Below are 26,681 nucleotides of genomic sequence, written 5' to 3'. Positions count from 1 at the left end.
TTGATTAGATAGGCTAAGGTCCTTGGTTCCATTCCTGGCCGATACAAAACAACTTTAATTTTAAAACAGTACCAGAAAAGTGTAAGGTTCGAGAAATAAAACACCACAAAGTCTTTTACAAACATAATAATTATTACACAATTTCTATCCTACTACAGAATCACTTGCGAAAGCCAGCAATCTTATAAACATTTAGCCCTGCATAGACGTGCAACGACTACTTCTTAGCTCCAACAGCTCCAAATGCTCCAAATGGCTCCAACAGCTGCAAATGGCTCCAAATGATCCAAACGGCCTCAAAATGGCTCCAACAGCTCCAACAGCTCCAAAAGCTCCAAACGGCCTCCAAATGGCTCTAACAGCTCCAACAGCCTCCAAATGGCTCCAACAGCTCCAACAGCCTCCAAATGCTTAACACAGCTCCAAATGGCTCCAAATGCTCCAAACGGCCCCCAAATGCTTAACACAGCTCCAAATGACTCCAAAAGGCTCCAAATGCTTCAAAAGGCTCCAAATGCTCCAACAGCTCCAAATGCTCCAACAGCCTCCAAATGCTTAACACAGCTCCAAATGCTTCAAAAGGCTCCAAATGCTCCAAAAGGCTCCAAATGCTTCAAAAGGGTCAAAATGCTCCAACAGCTCCAAATGCTCCAACAGCTTCCAAATGCTTAACACAACTCAAAATGACTCCAAATGCTTAACACAGCTCCAAATGCTTCAAAAGGCTCCAAACAGCCTCAAAAAGGCTCCAACAGCTCCAACAGCTCCAACAGCTCCAACAGCTCCAACAGCTCCAAATGCTCCAACTGCCTTTTCTTTCAACAGCTCCAATGATATTGGACTACAATGCTACGAGTCTAAGAGACTACGAGGCTACAAGGCTGCGAGTCTAAAAAGATCTAGCTGGTTCCGAGTTATACATGGCTGCGAGACTGCATGACTAAAAGACCGCATGGCTACGAAACTACATGTCTATGAAGCTACAATGATACAAGTCTACTCGGCTCCAACACGCAATGTACGCAATGTACGCGCAATACATGCAATTTACACGCAATAAATGTAATGATTACACAGTACACACAGGAAACGGAACGTACACACAGTACACACAGGAAACGGAACGTACACACAGTACACACACAGGAAACGGAACGTACACACAGTACACACAGGAAACGGATCGTACAAACAGTACACACAGGAAACGGAACGTACACACAGTATACACAGGAAACGGAACGTACACACAGTACACACAGGAAACGGAACGTACACACAGAAAACGGAACGTACACACAGTACACACAGGAAACGGAACGTACACACAGTACACACAGGAAACGTAATGATCACACATACAGTAGCGGAAACACACACAGGCTTAGTTGGAAATCAGAATACAAGAAATAAAAACATTAAATTTTTACTTTCAATATTTTATTACTTCTCAACATTACACAAATACAAGTAAAAGAAGCCATTATTGTATGTAGCCAGCTTTCCTCAGTTCTTTGAGTATGAAGGATATTTCATTGATGCACGGATAGTTTCCTGCACAAAGCGAGCCATGTAGAAGTCTTAGCCGGTCAACCAATATGTTTGGATCTTTCCATGATGTGTAATCAATCTCTTCTACCACCATCTTACTTGCTTGTTTATTATAAATACTTTTAATATCACAATCATCCCAGTGATCATAATAAGCATTATCAGATTTATTTATTATAACACGACGTTTCCATCGTTTCGGTCTCAGGACATCGCCACATTCTTCGATCTTGTCAGCTCTAGGTGCTTCATCACAGTCTATGCCTTTGTCAACAGCCTCAGAGTCACTGTAACAATCACTGTAGAAGACATCCTCTTCACCCAGATTACCGTATGAATTCGATATCGATGATGTCGAAGTGTCTTCATCGTCTTCATGCTTCCTTTTTAGGAGTCCATCATTTTTACAAAGAATGGAGGATCTACTGAATATAGGCTTGAATGTATTCTCACTTTTCACGGTGTTGATACTTCCATTAGTTTCAGTCTTCCCGAAGCCATTAGAATTCTTCAATTTATGTTCTTCCTCACGATCGGGTGAGCTAATACCATCACGCTCAGGACAAGGAAAATTATTGACGAAATGCAGATCACTCTTCTTTAGTCTAGTGGATCCATCGGTGTCCTCTATGCCGTAAGTAGTCTTGGCTTTACATGTTCTACCATGTCTTTTTAAGCTGTCAATTTGTGTTAACAACCTGCTACAACGATTACAGCTTAACATATTGCGTAGTGGGTTTCTAGCACAATCATTCTTCTCATGACGTCTAGCATTCCTTCTCATGACAAAATCCTTGCCACAGTATCTACAGCGGCTTCCTTCCGATTCAGCTGCAGATAACAAACCATGATCCATGATAGCTTCTGTGACTAATGTTAGATACAAACTGTCAGTTTTCTCCAATTGGAACCATTTCTTAAATATAATTTTTTAAATATTTCATCAGCGAGAGTTAAGTTATCTAATGCAAAACAAATTGATGCAAGTAGTTATGGCTGTCATCAACAGATGTCGCCACGTGTTGCTTGCAGGTAAATAATATCTATTTCATTAATGCGGGATGCGGGATGCTCACTATCGATCGCAAAGGAAGATTGGCTTCGCTAGACTCCAAGATGAAAGAAGTTCGTCCTTCCTGTTAGTGCTTCTTAGATTTCTCAGAGATTATTATTATTCAACTGAGTAATGATTTTTTTTTTAAATTTTTCACCTGATAAAAATATTACAAGTGTTGATTAAGTAGCAGAAGTTCACTAATTAAATGCAACCTTGAATAAAAATGACATGCCTCATTAAGTAAAAAAATCCTTCGTGCAGAGATCAATTTCTCATCAGTAACCAGAAGCACTCGGAGAAAACCATCAGATGTCTAGTCGGCAATAATCAGAAGCACCCAGAGAAAACCATCAAAATATTGTCAAGAATAATCAGGAGCACACGGAGAAATCCACCATAATATTTTCAAGAAAAAACGGGAGCACACGGAGAAAACCACCATAATATTGACAAGAATAATCGGAAGCACACGGAGAAAACCGCCACAAGTTTTCTTTCATATCATAAAATACAAAAAAAAAGTAATAAAAAATTAAAAATTAAAACGAAAAAAATTAAAAAACTGATTCTGGCTTGTACTAGAACTCTAACTTTGCACATCAAAGAGAAGTTCACAAGCTCACAGAATTTCAAGGTCAAGGTCAAATTTCAAGGTCAAAGTTCAAGTTCAAGGTCAAAGTTCAAGGTCAAGGTCAAATTTCAAGGTCAAGGTCAAAGGTGTGGTGACCAGATAATTATACTAACATGGTATCAGCACACTCTAGCGGACGAAAACAAGATGGTGACCTCCAGCGGGTGATTTCAAGATGGCGGCCGTCACGAAAAGTGCAACGGTGGTTTTAAGGATTTTTTTATTATTTAATTAGGTTGATTAATTTTTTAATGATTTTTAAATATTTTCCCGAATCTCTAGCATTAAAATTACGGATTATCAAGATGGCGGACATGACGTCATACTAGGTGACGATATATATGCTTTGAAAAAAAGTGGTGGGAGTCAGTATGCCTGCAGCCACCGCGGGGGGAAGTATCGGTCGTCATTTTTTTTTTGCCCTCACCAGGTTCGAACCGGGGACTCCGAACTCCGTGTCGTAAATGTTTGTTTTTTTATAAAAACTTTATTAAATTTTATTATTTAATTTTTTTATAATATTTAAAAAAAATTCATTAAAATCGGATAATAAATAAAAAAGTTAAAGATGGCGATCGTAACGAAAATTGCAACGGTGACGTCATCATCCAATATGGCGGAAAACACATCGCCAGAATGTTCGAGAACACAATGACGTCATCCAAAATGGCGGATCCAAGATGGCCGCCATGATCTACTTGTCCCGTTACGTTATGTTCCGTTACGCGGTGTCCCGTTACACTCCTCCAAGATGGCAGCCGTGACGTCAGAGATGGACGTGACGTCAGAGATGGACGTGACGTCAGAGCTCGGCCAGCTCCTCGCTCCTCACCCAGGACCCTGGCGCAGGATGCCCTTTTATATACTACTTTTAACTATAACTTTTATACATGTTTGCTAATTAATTTCTTCCAATCTGTGTTATTCTGTTAAGGGCGCCGCCTATGTCCGTGGGAAAATCACTTCGCGCGCTTGGACGGGCTCATCTTCGTGCAGGAATCGCGGCAGACGCTGGAACTACTCGCCGTGGCTTTCCGCCCCTCGAAAGGCGGGATGGTGTCTTCCCCCACCCGACCGCCGAGCAGACACCAGGGAGGGAGAGTGCGTGGGCAGGGGAAAGGGCGCGAGGCAGATAGTGAACGTGGTGTCCGCTTCCCGGCACCGAGCCGGCACCTCGAGACACTTGGCTGGCGCATGCGGCGGAATGTCATTGTTTAGGATTTCCGCGCTGAACTAAGGCCAGATTACACTTCAGAGAATCGTGAAAGATATTTTTATGCCATGATACTTTCTTTTGGAATGAAGAAACTATAATATAATTATTATTACCCATTAAACGAATGCTCTGTTGCTTTTAAAGTTGTGTTTGTATGCAATATTTTGCAGCTGATGAAACAATCGCCGTTTATTGTTCTGCAGTAAAATACATCTAGCATATTTCATTTCGGACGCTATTGTTTTCAGCCGTTCTTATAAATCATTAGGTCCGTTCTACAGTGAACGCACAAAAACGAATATTTTAATATACTTGCAACAGTGGACGCAAGCGGACACGGAAACGCTTCGGCATGAGATTGGCAACACAACTCTTGCGATTGCGTTTGAGTTTCCGTTATGCGTTTCCGTTGCTTACGGTTCCGTGTCACTATAGAACAGGCTTTAGTAAAAATGTTTAACGAATAAAGATATATTTTCCTATTCAAACTCGGAAAATATAAGTGGCCTTTTATTATGAATGCCGTAACTGCATGCAATGATATGAAAGGCTTAGAATGATAGTGGAATAAGGCACATTACCAATTTTTAACAAAACAATTATTTGTTACGATATTTAAAAGACAGAACCAACTAAGTGCTTGAATGATTGTGAGAAAGTTAATAAATATTAAATAATTTAGAGGGGCTTTCGTATGAAACATATTTAATGTAACACTAGTGCTTCAGAATATAAGTGACTTACACCATTATCAATATTAGCCTCTCATATGTTACGTAAACGATGATTGCCTCACTCCTTATATGGTTGGCTGTGAATTAACAAATGGTGTTTCAAATTTGTGGTACTTTAAAACAACTATCTACATTTGCTATCAAATGAGATCGTTTTGTTTCTATTGCATTTAATAACAAATAATTTAGATTATTACCGACTGAACTATTAAACTTGCTACGCATTAGCCTACACTGATTGGCTAAATTTATTCTTATATGTTCGTCAGCCTGTGTGCTGCTTAGCGCTACAGCTCACAATTTTTAAGAGATAGTGCGGAAAACGATGTCTAGAAAGAACATAGCGAATGCAATTTTATTTCAGGACAAAAAAAAACTGTAAATTTCACTGCGGGTCATAAATAAACTTATGAAATATTTGATAAAAAATTAAGACATGTTTAGTTTTTGTTCTACTGTAAGTTAACTAGTAGTCTAATGTTTATTCGTTTGTGTACTCGTATAGGCCTTTCTATATTGCCTGAGTTTATTCTTATGATTGTCTTAGATTATTCAATGACCTAGTGAGTGTACTAAAGGATTAATTTGTCATGTAATATATGACAATGTTACTCAACGTACTACATCCCTATTTATTGTCGTCGGTCTTAAGTAATGTAAACTCTGTAATGTTTCTAATCTTAATGTATTTATATATTATTCTTATTTTAATATGGGTAATACCATGTGTGTTTGTGATCCTTCTTAATGTAACAAATACTATAATGTATGTTTTCTTCATATTACTACTTAATTTTAAAGTACCAGATGTGTGAATTTAATATTCGTTCACTATTACAATAATAATGTACTACAGAGGCACATGTATCCACAAATGTAAACCTCTTGTAGGCACTTTGTACAGATTGGTAGTAAATCGTAATTAAACTTTTCCTTTGGCAGTGTATACAAAATGCCAAAATAAAATGGAAGGGTATGTAATGAAATCACTTGCTGCAAAGTGTGTATGGATATGTGTATATTTTACAACATATGTATATAAATATCTTTCTTGTAAATTACAACATTCATAACAAAATATATTATTCACACAACACCTAATGCTCATTCAACAATACCACATTTACATATTTTATTTACATTTTATATCTATGAGAATTGTTATGTTCATTCTTACTACAGGTTATACATCTATGTAATTTGTACCACAAAATAAGACAGTTGTCACCATGAATCAGCTTAAGTAAATGGTAAAAAACTGGCTTAATGTTTTGAAACTGTTGAGACAATAGCTACAATACAATAGCTCTGAACATACATACTAATTGTTCACACAAAAAAATATTCCACCTTACATATTTAAACATACAAAAATAAATATATTCATACAACTATTTCAGATTCAGTATAACAAATTATTTCGTTTCGAACACTCTTGATAAATAATACGGTGCAAATACAAATAATGAAACTAATGTTAATACATCAAAACCAAAAATAAAAATAAACAGCTGCTCGATACTAGTAGTAAACTATCAGCGCACAATATAACATGTAGAGTGAAACAAACATTTTACGTATATCTTTTAAAACGATTCACAATGAGATACGGCCCATAATAATATAATCTAAGTGCAAAGTTATAAGACACTGCATGCCAATTACACTGTTACATTATATTGATTTAAGTATTTCACAGCATACACAAACATAAGGTTTTTTTTTTCTGTTGGCACGGAAACTGGCAACTGGGCACTTGTCTGTATAACTGTATCATTTCAAACATCTTTCGTCAAAATAGTACGCCAATTTTCTATGTTTCAATTGTTTATTGGACTAGAAAACAAAAATCTATAGGCCTAACTGTAATCTTTATGAAATCATTTTTGTTGTTAATATCCTTCTTTAAAAATGGGAATTTACCTGTACTGTTTGTGGTAATTTTGGCTTACATGTAAGGCTATTGTCCATCAATTGTTTACAGTGTATTATCAGGTTCCCTGATTTCCATATTCCTAGGATAACGTGGATCTATTATTTCCGGTAGAAGGCACGTCATGTAAAACTGTGTCAATTTGTTGATCATTTTTTCTTTCCAGAAACTGTTCTCTCTTTCAATTTGTTGCACTAGTAAGCCACGTGGTGTCCAAAGGACGAAATAACAGTACTTACGATTGGTAATATGCAGTTGTCCCTGCACTTGGTACATGTAAGCATGTCCTTTCTTCAGAAACATTTTACCATCCACAATGTTACAAAATGTTACTTTTTTCTGTTCCACTGCTTCTTGTGGAGACATTCTGGCAGCTACGGCAGGACATTTTACTTCAAGGATACCATCATCTCCAACAAGACCGTCAGGTGTTGCTGCCAGCCATGGGTGTTCCTTATCGACGAATAAGCCACAGCGAGCCACCTTCTTACCAAAGTTCACTTCAAAATCCTGAATGGCGCTATGCTCATTTTCCAATCCATACCTTGTGGCCTCCGTCCCTGAAAACCTACTGTACAATATATTGACAACGGATTTTGCTCGCTTAGTGGATTTCTTCATGTTACAGATTCTACCGAAATTTGATGCTGTCAGTCGCTTGATTCTTTCTGATTTCCAGAGAACAGAATCATTTTGCCCTTTGGTAGCGATTTGTAGATTTTCTCGTTCTTCATCCGTTTTACAAAGACTAGCGAGAAATTCCTGTGTCTGTCTTGCATATTCGTCTGGTTCCATGTCAGGTATGCGTTGTTCTACACAGCCATAATCCTTGTCAGGACCTGTCACATACAACTTTCTGCGCTTAAATGTTTGTGGGTTTGTCAGCCTCCTGAGCTTTCTTTTCTCTGATGAACGTTCCTTGCGCTGTATGTGAGCTTTAGTGATGTTTCCAGGACTACTGTTTGTTAAACCTTTATGGATAAAGGACTGTGTTTGAGGACCTGAATTAAAAGAAATTACAGAGAGCTCGCTTCTTGTTTGGTAGCCACCACTCAAACAAAAGTTTACTCGTTTACTTGAAACATGCTTGCAAACCACATTATTGAAAGACTCTGCTGTATTAGTATTGACATTATGTAAAAGGCTTACAGCATGATGTGCAACAATGTTTCGAGCTGCTATTATTTCTGACCATATACCTGCCTCTTGAAGAGGCGGTACAAGGTTTTCCTCGTTTTCTTTCAATCCGCTACAGAAATAACCTCTAATTGCGCATCCTGAGTGGTCACCAAATACGTGAAATGGACCATTGTAAATGTCAAGTTTTAACTCCTCAATTTTTCTGTGAATTGGAAACTCTTTTTGAGCACGCCTATGCTGCACAGCTCCGGTGACTGCAGCTCGAAGGCGGAGTTGTTTGTCAGATACAGCCTTTCGTAGAACAGGAGAAACGGAACCAATTTCGTTTTTCGTCTTTTGAGCAATACAACGTATCCTTCGAAGGTAATTTCGCAGTATGTGGTTAGTACATTCAATTTTGGTGATTGTAAAATTTGGACCATATGGCTGAGCCTTCACCAACTGGGTCATAATGCTGCTATCGCCATCTCCTGAAAATGTTTACAACACGCTACGTACTAATGTGATAAATGTATAGGTATTTATTTATATACGAAAAAAAATACAAGGCCATGTTGCAGCGTTTCGAAAATAATGAGTTAAATTTATCAGTTAGTTTCCAATGTAATGAATTGAGAAAATTCATGACTCCGTGAAATGAAACTGTGAACAAATCCTTAGAAGCTATTTAAATCTACCACGTATAATTCGGCCGCATACATTATTTTGTCATTCTTTATCTCATTTTCGGGCAAAAAATTGGCGTTAACTTATTTAGAAATATTGGAAAAAAACTGTTATGTTTATTGGTATGACAATACTTTAATAAAACGTTTAAGGTGGTATTGTTAAAACTGGGTGATTTTTCTGTATAGACAAAACATTGATTAAAAATTATTGTTTTTGAAGGGCCGTTAAACGCTGTAACAAGGCCTTAAACAAGATAAGACTTCAATACTCTATTTCTCACAAATATTAAAACTAAGGCCGCATACTTTACAATATTTTTGGGTCCTTTTTTCGGCTAAATGGAAAACTTTATACCTTGCATACCCTTTAAAAATATTCCTAAGAACCATACCAAGACATAAATCTGCAGTTAAGCCCTCAAAGAAGTACATATATTAACATAGTGGTAGGCTCTGAATTGTATGGCTATGCTATTTCTGGGGTATGAAATACAAGTGCAAGACAACATTTCTTTAATTAACACAACTACTTACATACAATGGCTCACTGAAAAATACCTACAGAAAACTACCAAATCATTTTTAACTCGAAATGGCCACATATGCACGTTCTTCTTGTAGGCATATCAGAGCGCTCGGTTACTGCTCTGAGGCTAACTATTTTCATATAGTTCACAATATTTAGTACCTACTCTTCGCGAGGTTGCATTTATAAACATTGTAGAGCTAATACCTTTCTGTATATTTAGGAAGTAGCTGTTACAAAAGCGCTACATTTCAGTTCGTTACAATATGCAGCATTGTATGAAAACATATGAAACGTGCGACGTCTGAAATAAAAACATTAAATACCACACGGCATTGAAATTATTTCGAAAATATACTATCGACACAAATACATAATAATTAATAACATCTGAAATTAACTGATCACCTTGTGACTCACCAATCAGCTGATGATATTTCAGGTTATGCATGGAAACACTGCATTTGAAACCTTCCACTATGATGTCAGATTCCATGGCATTTGAAGACTTGTTCCAATTTTTGAAACAGACGTGGTCCTTTGGCGTCTCATTTTTACTGTTTGCTCGTGAACATATGCAGCAGTATCGATTCCTAGTGCTTGCGAAGATAACTTTTTTTGTTTCTTTTCCTACTATGCAAGCCTATAAGAAAAAAAAAAGCATATTTAATCTGTTCGCTGTAAAACTTAATGTAAGGTAACGAACATTGTATAATCAGGATAATTACATTATTTCGAATGTCTGGCATTATGCCAATAGGCTCTAAGTATATGGCTCTATGCCGGTAGGCCTAAAAGACTTTCATACTAGCAAACAGGTCTATCACAAAATAACTATACAATGTTTGCACTTATAAAGAATTTAAATTGTCGCATTTATCTACAAAAGAAGGAAATATTAACAAAATAACTATTACGTGTTGTTCACACTGTCATGAACTTATTTTAGTTACTAATAATACATAATTACTGATATAACACAGATTGCCTACAAATTATTATTCAACACGCAATAAGATTACGTAATACACAAACTTACCACCCCAGAAAGAGCATCATATTTGTTTCCATACGATCGTTTACACCAAGCTCCATCAGTGACAACTGCTATGAGAGGAACTCCGTCGACATCCACACTGCCATTTTCTACTGCCAATCTTGCTTCTTCTTTGCCAGCGGCTTCCATACTTTGACATGCGACATCGTGTATAACAGAAGATAGGGATTTTTGACATTTGTTGAAAGTCTCCTTGGCCATGCAAGGCATTTCCAAAGTTGAAGTTATGTCTTGTAACTGTGTAAAACTTTGGCCCGTTAACAACATACTGTTCACCCATGCCATGTTACAGTTGACTTTATTTGTTTGGGGGTCCTCCGAGAAAATAGATTCAACAGTACCACACATATTACACTTGAAATCAAATTTACTTATCATTCCATTTTTATGTTCTTTTATTAATCGCATATTTTCAAACGAACACTGAAACACTTTGTTATGTTGGCTGATGCGCGACATTTCTTTGAATAGAAAGTCAACATCAAACAGTCGACGGCCTTGTATCGGAAAGGTTGATGATTCAGAGCTGAAAGTTTTTTTAGGAGAGGTTTGTTCGGGTGAAGATGCTGGTGACGAAAGTTTCTCCACGCCTTCAAGAAGCTGAGCGTAGTCACTTGTGACCGATTTTGACTCTTGTTCCGTGTCTGAAAATATTCCAGTAACATCATATTCTTCTGTAGTATAATCAGTAGTTGTGACTTTCTGCGGTGACGCCAATATTTCGTTTGTCCAAAACGAACAACCTGCTCCATCGATGTCTACTTGATCATGTGAAGCAGTATCGCCGGGAGAGGTGGAACACCTAAAACAAAACAAAATTAAAGATATGATTTTCCTTGAAATAATAATCAAATACGCTATTAAAATTGTAAACAACTATTATTGTTGACATAATTAGTAGGCTAAAATTAATAATATATTTCATTAATTATGTCGCAAAGTTTGGCTCAATGTTCCAATTGTGAAATTACAACATTGCTGTGTAAAACAAAAATACCACGTCTCAGAATATTTTAATTATATAACCGTTAAAACAAAATAATTTATTAACTGTAGGCGTAATGGAAGATATGTTAAACAGTATTTGAATACAGCAAACAACAACATTTCCAACCGCTCAGCGATGGTAACAGTAAAAAGCTATAAACAAATAATATTTTGAAAACGCTCACATAAGTTATATACAATTGTTACTAGGTATAACCCTTCAACTTTCTTTTAACATAAAATGTAACCACGCAACTGAAGTACTATTTATAAGTGTTAATAAAGATCTAAATTTTAATCATAAGTAATTTAAATAAAAAATGAAAGATTATATTCTTTTATTTCTTCCATATTCCTATGTTTGTAGAATACTGTTACCTACTTTACAATTTGCTAACGAGTTTATCGGAAGAATGATTTGATCCGTGTTGTCTGCAGCCGAAAGCCGATGACCTGACCACTACGCTACCATTTCTTATGATAGTAGTTGAGTTAGACATAATATTTAGGTTGAATTTAAAAGTATGTGGACTGAAAACACTAATATTATATTATGAAAAAATACCGCCTCATAAATTGAGCGCGAAATCTTACAAATTAAATTTGCGAATTAATATGTTTCACTATTTCAATTATTGGTTTAACAAAGTTAATATGTAGTTTTCTACAGTTTACTGATTGAGATGTTTCATCAAATTGAATCTGTGAAAAATCGTAAGTAATAACGAATATTCACTGATTCCGATGTAGAGTCAATTAATTTTCAGTTCTCAGTCATAAAATGATGGAACGTATTTATGTAAGCTATTATAAATACATACACACACGACATTTAAGAGAAATGTGTCAAGATGAGGCATATTACTTTTTTATTAATTTTCATTCAGTGCAGAAGTATTTGGAAACATTTAAGGAAACGTTTCATGAATCTCATACGGGAAAGCATGCTATAAAACTATGCAGTAATGTAGTGGACTATTTTATGTATGTGTATAGGCCTACGTAATATTCATATACAGGTATTCATGCGTTATAGACGTTTTATCCGTGCTAGAAAAGTAAGAGAGACACCTTCTTTCGGCATTTTGCCCTTTAATTATTCTTAAGTAATTGTTGAAAAAAACTATTATTCAAACCTTGCTGGAGACAACGTTATGTAGCAAGTCTCACTGTCTGTCTGGGTTTTCCTTTCAACAGCATTTTCTATATTCCCCGCGTGTTTGGATGTACTGAAAGACTCATGTGAAGTATAGTTGGAAAACCTTGTTTCATGGTTTTTCACGTAACGCAGCCTGTGAAAGAAAGAACATTTAAATTTAATACAGCTTAAATGGATAGTAAAGGAATATAAAAAATTATGCTATATAACCTTTTCAACTGAAAGTGAAGGCTTACATGTTTCTTAATAAATGTACAACACACTTACCTGCCGTCAACTAAACGTAAAACTTTCCCTTTGTTCCATTTCCTTTTCTTTCGAACTGCATTCAGACGCAAGTGACGTTTTTTACCTCTTCTTTTGTCTTCATTCAAAACTTGCTTTCTCGCAGATTCCATACCTTTGTAAATCAAACCTTTCTAAATGGGTATAAAGGCTAAACGTTCTACTGGCACTTGACGCGAGTCAATTCACCCACACACATTCACAAGTATCAGAGCACGCACGCAGGATGATGGATGTACGAACTATTATCTCGCACCTCGCACTGTGCGTCTGTCAAAGACAGCTACTGCCCTAGACTCAGGTTAGCGACACGCAGCAGCTGGGCACTCCCCCTACCAGCCGGATCTTTTCCCCCCGCATACCCACCTTCCCGCCGCTCAAGGCTACTTCCCCTCCCGGACTGATAGCGGCCGAGCGGAGCGCGTGGTGGCGCCACTTCACTGGAGTGTCTTACTGGCATGCAGTGCTTTAGAACTGCATCGTAGAACCATCGATTTTCATCTACGAAACTATATTTTTTTATCACGCGACGCAAGACAAAGGTGCATTCTACGGGTCTATAATTTTCCGAAGCCCGGGAAAATGAATCTTCTTACCTAAATCTCGCCGCAAAAAGTGCCGTTTTAGCCATTTTCACAGTCAAAACTTACCTATTAGTAAGGGAAAATAGAACGTCTCACTATTATAGGCCTGTAAGCTGTTCCTTAAATGCTTTTCGTAGCCAAACCGCAAAACAATACGTGGAATAGTTTTCGAATAAAAGCCGGATTTCCAAGGCTCTGCACGTCTCTGCGCTCTCCAAGTAGGCGGCGCCCTTAAGGGGCCCGCCTACATGCAGTGCAAAGTGAGCTGCAGAGGTTTAACAATTAGTTGTTTTTATCGAAACTATTTGACATGCGATTACCGATTTCGGATATAAAAGAGATTAAGGTACCGGGCATGATCCTAAAGTTGTTTAAGATGTCTCAGACATATAGTCGATTAGTAAATGCATGCTGAATAAGCCTAATTAGCGTATTTTCAGAGGCACGCCAAGCTCACAGTTTTCATTACTATTGCGTAAAACCACTTTTGGATCGTGCACCAATCCTTTCTCTTTCGCTGCGTATATAATTTGCACTAGGTCACAACGGAAAATTTTGAGAAAAACCGTGATTTCTACGACGTGTGCTGCGCGAATGTTCTTCCCGGTATGTGGCGCCGCCACGGCCGCTTGACCTTGGATGACGAGGCAGGATGAAGGGGGGTCTCCGCGCTGCCTTTCTTCCTGTCCTCTTTCAGTTGTGCTTCGCTTGCCCGGACTGAATACTCACCCCGGCTAGGGCGGGCCTGTGGACACCAGACCGGGCTGAGTACACGCGTATTCCACAGTTAGGTAGTTGTGTTGAGGCCGAACGACATTAGAATTCAGCGTGACTGCAGGCGGGGTCATAAGGCAAGGTTACGACAGAATGCACCTCGGAAGAAGAACAAAACCATTAAAGGAAGTAAACGCCAAATCGTTGGGCATAAGTAATATTTCATTATACAAGTGATATATTCAAATCGATTTTATATGGCTTTGTTAGTTACGTATTTATTAATTTTATTTTATATGTGGCCATTAATATTTTTAATGGTATAAATTTATATGCAATCAACACTTTTAACCAAAATATGCATTTAACCTTTTTAAAAACGCCAAGTTGAAATAAAGAATTTCACGTAACATTTAAAAAAGTATTTTTTTTTTAACTTCAATTGTGAATGAACGTAAGAATAAGAAGAGCCTTTTTTTTGGAGGGGGGGGGGGGGGGTTCTTATTTGGTAAGCAGAATTTGGTGCCCAAAGCAATTAGCTACAAACTGTTCGGTGTGTGCAAACATGCATAAATATTGCAGTATTTCAGACAGTGTAAGTTTAATTTGGACATAGAAGCTTGTCATTATAGTCACAATTAAAACAAATAGTATTTTGCCGGCTGTCCATGGCTGACTGTGATAGTTTGTAGTGGGAACACCTCTACACATTTGAAAATTTTTATACAGAAAACAAGAATAATAAGTCATAAATAGCATTTGTTGCATGTTATTAATGGCCGTACGATTAGTACACACTTCTATGTTTTTTTCCGGTGATTCAAACCATAAACGTCGGAGTCTAGCAACATACGTGCGGTTCTAGAAGTTGGAAGTGTATGCGTTCGGAGACGTACACGTGTCAATCTCTCTAAGCTCAGACTCACAGTTGACAAACGGAACGCCGTGAGAGCGGTTCAAAAAAAGTATCATATTGCATTATCGCCGCTGCTAATTGTAAAACCTTGACGAATTCCACAGGTTACTAAGAGACGTGTAATGTGTAGCCGCCGCTAAAATAAGAAAAAAACGACGCTGTGTTTATACTAATATCTCGTGTCACTTAAACCTCTCTGTGCGCTGGCGTGTTACGCATTGCGGAAAAAAGTTATCGTCTGTGCACATACCGTTCCACTCGTCTCACGTCACATTCTCATCAAGCACCCGAGCCCGGCAGTCGGACTGCATGCCTGACATTATAGCCCGCAGAATAAAACCATTTGGATATAAATGTTCAATTTTTAGTTTCTTTTGCTTACGAAGAGGCGACGCCGGACGTTTCGGCATCTAGGACCTTATTCACAATGCGCAGTCCGCAGTTTGACAACTTGCAACCGGCAGGCGGCAGTCGGAGATAAACTGTTACACTGACAGCAGTCCAGCAGTCGCCAGTCGAGCAGTGGGATATCATCTAACTTCATTTCGGACTGCCAGACCGTCCCGGAGCAATGGCATACAAGAGATCCCACGCGGAATGACTGAAGAGTTTTAACATCAGCCGTCGTGTTTAAAATCTGCATGGATGCAACTGACAAAGTATTTTATAAAATTGACAAAGCTACATTCTGGCTGCAGGCACGGCGGCTCAAACAGAATGGATAAGTTGTTTCTGGTTGAGGCAAACGAATGGTGTTTAACCATTCAAAACCATGGCATATGAAACATCTGAGGCCAATCATCCAGATGCCATTAAGACCAGGTGACATCAGGATGAAAGAAGAAAAGTTAGTGCTCCTGGAATACCCTCACGGGTTCAGTCCTAGGAGGTGGAGGTGGTGAGGCTAGGCCGGGCTTCGGCCCGAAACAACTTGCCAGACCGCCAGCTGCCAAAATATTTCCACCTATCAGAAAATCTTTCGCGATGATGTGGTTTAATCAAATACTCCCTTGGTCATGTTATGTAATTTTGACTGGCGACTCCGGACTGCTGACTATGAACTACGTGTTGCCTACCGATGCTACGCTAACTGCAATCCTAAATTTTGCTTTGGAATTATACAAAAAAAACATTTACCACCTAAAACCCTGCAATGAAAATATTTAGCAAATATCTCAAATTTTAAAATTGATTTTTTTATGTTACATTCTTTAATATCGATATTAATGATAATACCAATTTTAATGCTTTAATAAAACCGGCCCGTTGTCGTATATCAGGTTTTTTCTATTTACGATATTCATGAACACTGTCGTTTTTACATGTTTTATGTATAACGTATTCTATATAACTAATATTAAACAATCGAAGGATTATCAGCATTTGTTGTGAAACTTTCCTATAATGTAATAATAACACGTGTAGGGCCTATTGACGAAACAATCGTTCGTTAAATTTTTGTAATACGTATATATGTAAATTTGAGGCAACATTCCTTTTAAACTTGCTGTGCTTATTCAAAGGAAACGTGCAATTAAAAATAATGCATCACTAGAAATGAAATTATTTTAGGAATGTGTATCTGATGAAAGACGATCCAAGGATGAATCTTTCGCACATACTGTATGCTGATGTAGAATGTAACGCCGACCCTAGTTGTTTCATGGTACGGAAAACTTAAAATTTTGTAATGAAAATTTTTGAACTGTAAATGGACCTTTCTTTTCCATCTACAACGACGCGTCTTCACAAAAAAAAAATATTTTTGTCAAAAATATTTACTTAATATTTTTTCCTTAAAATATTCTCATCAATACTAATATTATAAATGCGAAAGTAACTCTGTCTGTCTGTCTGTCTGTCTGTCTGTTTGTTTGTTACCTTTTCCCGGCTGAACGGCTGAACGGATCGTAATGAAATTTGGCAAGGAGATAGATTATATCCTGGGGATGGACATAGGCTATATTTTGTCTAAAAAAAAATAATAATAATAATAATAATTAAACGTGTTAAAAAAATATATCTTAATTTTATGTAATGTGTGTCATAGATATACAAACTGTTAGTGTCATTCCTCTATGCCTGCCGTGCAATAGCTTTCAAGCCATTACGTTACGTTTTTCTATTGTAAGGAACTAAGTAGAGAGTAAGAAAAAAATAAAGATCTTGACAGTTTGTAGTGTCACCATATTTGTTTCAATTTTCAATACCGTTTTTGTATATTACAATTTAAATTGCAGAAAAAAATCATGTTTCATAAACACATAAATAGTGAGTGTGTGTCATTTCTCTATGTCCACGAGGTCTTGCCGCGTCAATTTTCTCCTTCGGGCGAACCCGTCCGCTTAGTTAAATAAACAGCTTTTATCGTTGAATGATTTCATGATTTATTTCATGAAAATCTGCTCTCATAAAAAAGTAAGTTTTATAGTCATTCAATATGTATCTCTTTCTCTCTCTCTCTCTCTCTCTCTCTCTCTCTCTCTCTCTCTCTCTCTCTCTCTCTCTCTCTCTGAAGATCAATCTATGAATCGTTACACATTTATTTCCTTTATTTTTTTTTTTTGATTTGATACAATATGATTTCACTACAAATCTATTTCTACCCCTTCCTATTTTCATTTCCACATTACGAAGTTTCACTTCTTCCGCGCGGAGGGACTCCACGCAATATTTTTGCATGCAATTAAAAACTATTTTTTAATGATGCCAAAGAAGTATAACTTCTCATGCGCGTACCTAAGTACACGCACCCATTTATTAAATTTAATTTCTTCTATATTTTTTCTCCCTACCTAGGGCACTCATAATTCTTTTAAATTTCACGTGTATGTTTTCAATGTCATTCGAGTTGTACAATTTTTTTTGTCAAATTGGTCATTATTTATACTTTGTTTTATTTTGGAAACATACGTATTTTAGGTATTATGACAAATAAAAAAAAATAATTACACTAATATTCTTAGGTTTTTATTGTGTGGATAGGTTGAAGTTTAATATTAAGTAGGTATATAAATTCGTAAACTTATAAATTTCTTCGAAATTTATTCATAGGTTGGTAGGGCCTACTAATATTTATATTTGTATAGTTTGAAGTTTAATATTATGTATGTACGTAAATTCTTAAACATAGAGTTATTTATTAATTTATTTAGAAAATTATTAATAGGTAGGTAATAAGTTTTTCTATTTGTCAATATTGTTATTATGGTAGATAGGAGTACAGTAAATGCCTACATTCTTATATTCCTTTATATCTCTTTCGTTTTGGAGTGTTCCCGAGCCATTCGGGGTCCTCAACATCACCCCCCCCCCCCCCCCCCAGGTGGTTAAAGCCCCAAAATTTCGAAAGTTTAAATTTTTTAAAAAATCTTTTTTTTTTTTTAGATTTTAAGTGTTTTCGAGTCATTCAGGGTCCTCGAACACCCCGCCGCCCCTCTAGGAAAAAGCCCCAAAATTTCGATAATTTTAGGAATTTCAAATATCTATTCTTTCGAGATGGAGTGCTTCGAAACATTCGAGGTCTTGAACCTCCACCCCCCCCCCCCCCCCCCCCCCCTTCTCCCTTCCACAAAAGTGAAAGCCACAAAATTTCGAAAAATTGGAGGAAATTGTATTAAAATTAAGTCATTACGAACTAAAGTGTCCGGGGCATGGTGGAACTTTTACCCAAAGTCGACTTCCCACCCAATTTTGAGGGAGGGGGGGGGGGATGCAAAACCCCAAAATTTCGAAATATTTCTTAAATTTAAGAATACTTTTTTACTATTTGGAGTGTTTCCAAGCCATTCGGGGTCCTCAAACTACCCTCCCCCCACAAGGAGTCAAAGACCCAATAATTAAAAAATTTCGGAAAATTTCCAAAAGCCTATTCTCTTTCGATTTGGAGTGTTTACGAGCCATTCGTGGTCCTCAACAACACACCCACCCCCCTCAGGGGTCAAAACCCCAAAATTTAAAAAAATTCAAATATCATTCTCTTTCGATTTTTATTGTTTCTCAGCCATTCAGGGTCCTCAAAATCACCACTCCCCCTCTGGGGACAAAGCCCCAAAATTTCGAAAATTTCAGGAATTTCAAATATCATTTCTTTCGAGATGGAGTGTTCCAAACCATTCGAGGTCCTGAACATCCACTTTCCGCAAAAGTGAAAGCCCTAAAATTTCGAAATATAAGAATATATATAATTGGATGTTAGCATGTATGACGTCGATAAACTCTTACACCGTTTGACCGATCGCCATGAAATTTGGCACATCGAAGTGTTTTTATCATGAAGAAGGTTTTTATGCTATCCATTTTTTTTGTAACTCGCCGCTAGATGGCGCTGTAGCGCATCAACTTCTAAACCTTTCAACCGATCGCCATGGGTAAACAGAAAATCATAGGTCACAGATACACAAACAGTAATTATGTATCATTTCTTAATGTCCAACACACTGGACATATCGCTATCCATTTTGCTGTAACTCGCGGACAATATATCACCCGGTGTTCAGCCCGGGCAAAGCCGGGTACTGCAGCTAGTAAATATATAACCCTTATAATATCGTCGAATTGCATTCTTATTTCCATTATTTTTTTCACTTATTGTGACATAGTAGGCTATTCAAAAAATATGACGAAATTGCATACAAATATATCGGGGCTCCTTGCGCTGCCTAATGTTTCAAAATGCTCTCGCTGAAAATAATATAATGACTTCATCTAACTTAAGAGCATTTATTCAACTTCTAAAAATCGTAAAAATCGTACTTTATTCATAAGAAAATAAACATTAATGTTTATATTTAAAAAAATGTATTTCACTGGGTGCTTCATTCTGTATATTATTTTTGTTTTTATCTTCTGCCAGCCATTTTACAAAACAGATAATGCGCGTTAGATATTTTGACCTTGAGTGCTTTGCCCTGTGTCGTGCATCTCTGCGCCCGGCGAGCCGAGCCAGTCGCTCGGGGAGAGTGTTTATTAGGCTAACGCTATGTTACGTAAGTTAATACTGTGAAATGTTTTGTAATTTAGATTCTGAATTATTATTTTATTGTTTCCAAGTAAATCTGTCTATATGCCGAGTTTGATGTGCTCTTAATAATTAGGTACAGGCTGAGAATCTCGAACTATGCTATCTTACACCTCTGTCGTGAGGCACCTCTATCAAGAAGTGTGTGACTGAGTGGTATGTTTTGTGATCGAGTTGTAATTTTTGATGTTTAACATCTTGGCTCGCTGTATAAATGGATTGTCCGCAACCGAAATTGCTTTACATATTGTTACAGTAAAAAACTATGCCTGTAAGTACCATGAAGAAATTCAGTCAGTGTATGTTGGAGGATTGCGTAAGCAAGTAACTTTGCATACAGCAATATTGAACTACTTTAATTCTGAATAGGAAAAGCTTAAGTAAGTTTTAATATGACAGTGACACACAAGTTCCTTTCCTTTTGATTCGGGCTAAAGCATACGAAATAATTACAATTTATCTAGCGTAACCACATATTATATTTGTCGTTGTAGCAGTTAGAACCATACAGAAATGGGACCTGTAGAGTGTCAAATATGTAGTAAACAACAAAACAATACTGCCACATACATTATGAAACATAAATTTGGGCAAAGCATGAATCATAAAAATGAGATATGCCATGACTGATTTCCTACTGTTTATGACGTAAATTAGAGGTGTAGTAAATCTAAGTGAGTGATACTTTGGTCTAAATTTGGTAGATTTAAATTTAATTTGAACTTATTGTACTGTAAGGTCCCTTGTTTAAAATCACTGGTTTTTAACCAACTCCACAGTTGTACAATACATGTGAAAAAAAATTAACAATAAGAAATCTAGTTTTATATGCACACACACTTTATATGTATATATGTAAATGCATACACATATTTACATATCAAATGTATATAAATACATTTATGATTGCGACCACTACGATGCCCATTCCCTTAGCAGTTTCCATAAAAATTTTCTGTTAGCGCACCTGCTCCCGTGTGGGTAGCATTTCAGCAACCTTTCAAGGGGTTTGTAACTGGGAATAAAGGTTTTCATACCGAAAATATTAGCTAAAACCGTACTAGAACGTGTTCGATTTTTTCTGCTTTACCCACGAGCCAATGTTGCCAAGATGATTGACCCGCGTGTAAGAACATAAACCTGTATATATTAACTTATGCAAACATTAGGAAACGTATTAGTTTCCCAAATTAAATTTTATGGTATTGGAGTATTCTGAAATATATTTGGTAAACTAAAATAGTTACAGCATTGCTCTACTGATAATACATAATCTCCTACAAAAGTTCCCATTGACTTTGTTGTGCGTCTATAAAGCGCGCTATTTTTCAACTTAGGTAATGGAATATAATTTTTTTTCGATAAAATATTACTGATTCAAAAAATATGCTTACAGCAAATACCTACTAAAACATTTTATTTGTTTATCCTATTGTTATAATAACATTAAATTTATAGCTTAGTCATTTGGTTTGATTGTTTAATACAAGTAGTTTTAACAAATAATTAATTATCTAAATTTATTAGGAAATTATTCTCCATATATTATTACTGAATAAACTTAGCAAATCATAGAAACCCCACACCTGTTAGTTTAAACGAAAATGCGATGGTTTTCCTTCACTTCAGATTTCAGTTTACTATGCGAACTACTACATTAAACTGAGCTTGTTTATTTGTCTCACTTGTTAACGAAAATTGTTAATTACAATTTCTTTTAAGTAGTAGAATAATTTAGTAACCAATCAGTATGTACGTACGTATAAAATATGTGAATCGGGACCATTTGGAATTAGTACAATACAAATAGCACATTTAATATTGTGAATTAGTTGAATGAGCTGTCTTATTTATGTTATCTTATGAATATATAATAAATAAACTACATTTGAGCAAACTTCATTAATTTTACAATTGCTCGGTTTTTTTAATACCGCACAAATTTGTTTTATTTTTTGCAAGTGAAGTCAGGAAGATTAAATACCAAGTTCATCCACCAGGTTACATTATTTTTAAATACACCGTGAGATTTTTTATATATTTTCAGTAATTGGTTGAATGGACAATAACATGTCTATCCTAGCCCAAAAAGCATGATTTGTCGGCAAATGCGTTGTTAGGTTTTCTGTTAGTATTCTAGGTATCGTGTGAATGGAGTAACTAATTATTTCTTCTCTTCTGCTAGATAAACTTTTGCTCATTTTTATCCCCATGGGTATAATTGAAGGTATAGCATAAATTTGGCAGCTGTGTAATGGGCTTAATTTAAATGAAGAATATGCGGTCCTAACCTTCACAAACAATAACTGGAGGATTAAATTCTGAAGTGTAAGAAGTTGAAACGCCAACGTACGAAACATATGTTCCAGATTAGGTTATCAACTAAATTAAAAAAAAAAATGCTTTCTTCAAAGTCATTTAAAAACCAATTCCAAAAATTCTTTTTCATCAGAAATTATGTTTACCTTTTTTACTTGCACATACTCCCCTTTAGAACAAGGTTTTTTTTTAAACCGATATAAGTTAAATCTACGCTAAAGTTTAATGACAGGAAAATGTATTAAACTGGGCATGTTTATTGGTTCAAGCAGAGCTAGAAAATGTTATCATTCAGTTACCAGTAATTTAATAGGTGTTGGCGTAATATAGGCTTATACTGTGCGTCTTGTACGGGATAGCCTAGCGTGTGGATTATTCAGGACACAAATATGCATTGCTGTGGACAGGGAAGCGAGCGGTCGCCAGCTACACGTTCCTTATCACCACGGCCTGCTATCATTCTCTCATTCTCTGCGTCTGTCTTTTCCCCTCCTCCCGCGTTGCGTTCAAGGTCGCGTCAAGGAAGAAGGGAAGAGGAAGGTGGCCGGAGCTGTGTCCCCCCCACTCCCCAGCTGCCCTCCTCCCTGCTCAGTGTTTCTTCGACTCGCCACCCTGCTTGGAGGAAAAACTACAACTCTTGAGCCCGAGCGGTGAAAAAATCGGCCACGAGGCGGGCCCCTTAAGGATAGGACGATGATAGGAAAAGTAGGAAACGAATTGGAGTGTTTCAAGTTTAATGTGCCTCGAAAAAGTCAAATCGATGGTTGTTCCTATCGAGTGGAAGAGAGATAGATGCGGCGCAAGCGTACAATGAGCGTAACGGGACACAGATAACGGGACAATGCGTTATGGGACACTTTTTCGTGCGCGCAGCCGGCGTTCATCGGTTTATTAGACGTTGTCACGTCAAAAGATTTAAAAATTCGCGGATACATTAGGCGATATGCTAAAATTTAAAATAATTATACTTTCGTGCTGATTCTGCTACTGGATCGTGTTAATCTGGAGTAATGTGATGTAGGGCCATTTCTTTTTTTCGCGAAAATATTTGGAGACTAGCTGAAAGTTATTACACTGTGACATTATCTGTGCTTCGTGGTTGGCTGGGTTTCCTTCATACACATGATCACCGTCAGCCCACCAATCACAATCACTAGGGACCGGAAAAATTGGCGAGTTCAATGACCTGCAGGATGAACTCCATAGTTCTACGTACACTCGGTCAAATGCCACCCACTCATTGGCTGCTGTGTTGTGAGACGTCCTAGCGTAGCAGTCTGTGATTCGATAAAGCTTTGGTCGGATGTTTCTCATTGGCCCGGAGTCATCCAGGTGAGTTGTGAGCCAATAGCAGAAGCAGCACTGAGGTATAACGATTTGTATTTTAGCCTATCGCGAAATGAATTCGTGAATTTTTCCGGTCTCTAGCTAAGAGTTATTACACTGTGACATCATCTGTGCTTCGTGGTTGGCTGGGTTTCCTTCATACAGCACATGTCCACCGCCAGCCCACCAATCACAATAACTCAGCGCTGAAACGCGTCTTGAATAATGGCCCGGTTGCAATAAGGCAACAACGGCTTCTCTTGCAAGACGGCCGCCACTCAAAAGGAAGAAACTGCTGGCACCGTTATACCAACCATACTGCAATCCAATGGGCATTCTGATGTTTGAAGTTATATCACTCTTTAGGCGCATTAAGACAAAATAAATAATGAAAGTAAAGTTAATTCTTTCGATGCGCGCGCACAAAACAACGAAGTATTCACATTACGAAAACAATACATACAAAAAAAGGCTTCATACAAATAAATTATATATGTGTTTTTAAATCTTAATATTTCAGAGATTGATACTGAACGCTGGTCTATATCGTTAAAAACCTTTTGTTTTGCGAATATTAGTTATAGTAATTGTGTATTTTTTTTCAAGTGTAATTTATTTAAGTAAGATTATTTTTCCCAATTCTACAATTTATTTGCATTATAAATTATTATATAATTATTGAATAAATAATTAAAAATAATATATTAGAATAAACATTTAACATATATTATAATTTCATTATTAATTAAAATTTATCAAAATTAATGTTATAAATTAAATAATTAATTTTATACACGTGTTTATAGTGATATTGAATATAAATTTATAATTTTTAAGTTGGTTGATTTTATACTTTACCAACAGTACTTATAGAACCACTCATTTATTTTATTTATTTCCATCAATAATTTGCATGCAAAATGAAAGATATTTTATTATTATGTCAAAGTATATTAAAGCTTGTACCGCACATAAAAACACGCAACCAGATTTTTTTTTTCGCGAATAACGCCCTGCTCCTACTGTGGGGGGAAGTGTCGAATCACGAGTCAGCAGCCAATGAGTGGGGTGACATTTGACCAAGTGTACGTAGAACTATGGCGTTCATCCTGCAGGTCATTGAACCCGCGAATTTTTCCGGTCCCTACGGGCAGGCATATTTTGCGAATAAATCTGAACGCCTGTTAGACTGCAACAAGGTATACCCGCACCAGCGGTTTCTTCCTTGTTGATTGGCGGCCTCTGCGAGAGAAGTCGTTGCCTTTATTTGACCGGGCTACTCAGAACGCATTTGCTTCCGCGCTCAACTTTATCGGTGTTGTGACAATCGACGCGGAACTGAAATAAACTCACCCAACTACGAAAACTCAGACGATGCTACAGTGTTTTATCTTTCAGCTGGTCGCGGAATATGCATGCCCCTTCTATCTATGATTACTTAATTAATTAATTAATTTGTTCGTTCCTTTCTTCGGCGAGGTGTGTCGTCAAGATCACGGAAGCCCGTGGCACACGATGTGTGTCTCCGGATCCCTTCTCTTCGGGAAGCCTTCTTTTCACAGACGAGAGAGCCAAAACCCGAAGATCCCCGAAGTTTATGCTTTTTTTTTCCGTATCTTTAATTTAGCTATCCTAAACAAATCAACCGTCCATAATGTTTTAAAGTATTTATAATGTAGCTAACCTAACCTCTTTGACCATTAGTAGGACCATGCATTTTTCGCGAGAAAAAAAAACCTGAACGTCTACTGGACTTTAACAAGGTATGCTATAACCGCACCAGCGGTTTCTTCCTTGTTATTGGCGGCCTTCTGCGAGAGAAGTCGTCGCCTTGTTTTACGGAGCCACTCGGGACGCGTTTGATTCCGCACTGACTTAATGTGATTGGTGTTGTGACAATCGACATGTAGGCTACCTGATAGAAACTCACCCAATCACGGAACACAGACGGTGGCTACATTGTTTTGACTTTCAGCTGGTCTCGGAATCTTTTCGCGAAATATTCATGCCCCTAACCCCATTAGTATCCTTTTATCAACACCGCCATATTTATTTACAATGAACAAAAAAAAAACCGAAGATGCATGATCGGTAGAGACCCGGAAAATTCACGGGTTCAATGACCTCCAGGATAAACTCCAATATCCTCTACACACTCGGGCAAATGCCAACTGTTCATTGGCTGCTGACTCGTGAGTCGTCTCGACTGGGTGGCCTGTGATTCGACACTTCTATGAGTGAGGGTCTCTAATTGGCCCTCAGTCCTCCAGTTTAACAGTGAACCAATGATAGAAGCAGCACTAAGGTATAATTATTTGAATTTTAGCATCACACGAAATGAACCCGCGAATTTTTCCGGGTCTCTAGTGATCGGGCGTTTGGCTCTCTCGTCTGTGGAAAGAAGGCTTCACCTGCTGTTCACTTCCCTGTCCGACCGAAGAGTCCGTCGTCCGTCCAGAACCCCCTGTCTCCGTGAGGGAGGGAGGGAGGGAGGGAGGGTCGCTCATTCCGCGCACGCGCGCGAGGATCTCTGGCCCGGCTACCGTCGGACGGCGGCCAAGTCAACCCCCCCCCCCCCCCCCCTCACCACCCCCAAGGGAGCTGATCCGCTCTCTTCGCAGGCAGCGCGCGGTCTCTGCGTCGGGGCAGACAGCGGCGCCGGTGGACATTCGCGGGGCGTCGAGGCGTCGTGGACGCGCGTCGCCGAATACGAAAACAACCTCCTTCCCCCCCCCGCCCCCTTCACCCCTTCCCTCAGCGGCGGCGGCGGCGGCGGTGTGCAGAAGCGCTGCTAGACTGCTAGACCCACGATTGACCGCGGATTCGTCGGGAAAAAAAAAAAAATCCACGCGTGACAG

General features: G+C 37.7%; 2 protein-coding genes and 1 long non-coding RNA gene across 7 annotated transcripts in view; 1 reads left to right on the top strand and 2 right to left on the bottom strand.

The window, feature by feature from the left end:
* The window catches only part of LOC134540787 (uncharacterized), a 660,317-nt gene that overhangs the window by 72,333 nt on the left and 561,303 nt on the right, over nucleotides 1-26,681 (bottom strand). The window lies entirely within an intron of this gene.
* Nucleotides 1-26,681, top strand: part of LOC134540785 (Krueppel-like factor 5) — a 305,075-nt gene that overhangs the window by 59,299 nt on the left and 219,095 nt on the right. The window lies entirely within an intron of this gene.
* Nucleotides 4,175-14,322, bottom strand: LOC134540784 (uncharacterized). Of its 5 annotated transcripts, XM_063383701.1 has the most exons (5): nucleotides 12,927-14,322; nucleotides 12,637-12,792; nucleotides 10,496-11,315; nucleotides 9,877-10,099; nucleotides 4,175-8,732 (listed from the first exon to the last, which is right to left on the bottom strand). In XM_063383701.1, exons 1-5 carry the CDS (start codon nucleotides 13,055-13,057, stop codon nucleotides 7,168-7,170), a joined length of 2,895 nt encoding a protein of 964 aa, XP_063239771.1. In that variant the 5' UTR covers nucleotides 13,058-14,322; the 3' UTR covers nucleotides 4,175-7,167. The 5 variants fall into 5 exon arrangements, with proteins under 5 accessions (XP_063239771.1, XP_063239772.1, XP_063239774.1 ...); XM_063383702.1 differs by having other exon boundaries at nucleotides 12,637-14,322; XM_063383704.1 differs by having other exon boundaries at nucleotides 4,175-10,099.

This window comes from Bacillus rossius, chromosome 17 (genome assembly GCF_032445375.1).
Source record: "Bacillus rossius redtenbacheri isolate Brsri chromosome 17, Brsri_v3, whole genome shotgun sequence".
NCBI classification, from domain to species: Eukaryota; Metazoa; Arthropoda; class Insecta; order Phasmatodea; family Bacillidae; genus Bacillus; species Bacillus rossius.
This window is presented reverse-complemented; position numbering and strand designations above follow the sequence as displayed.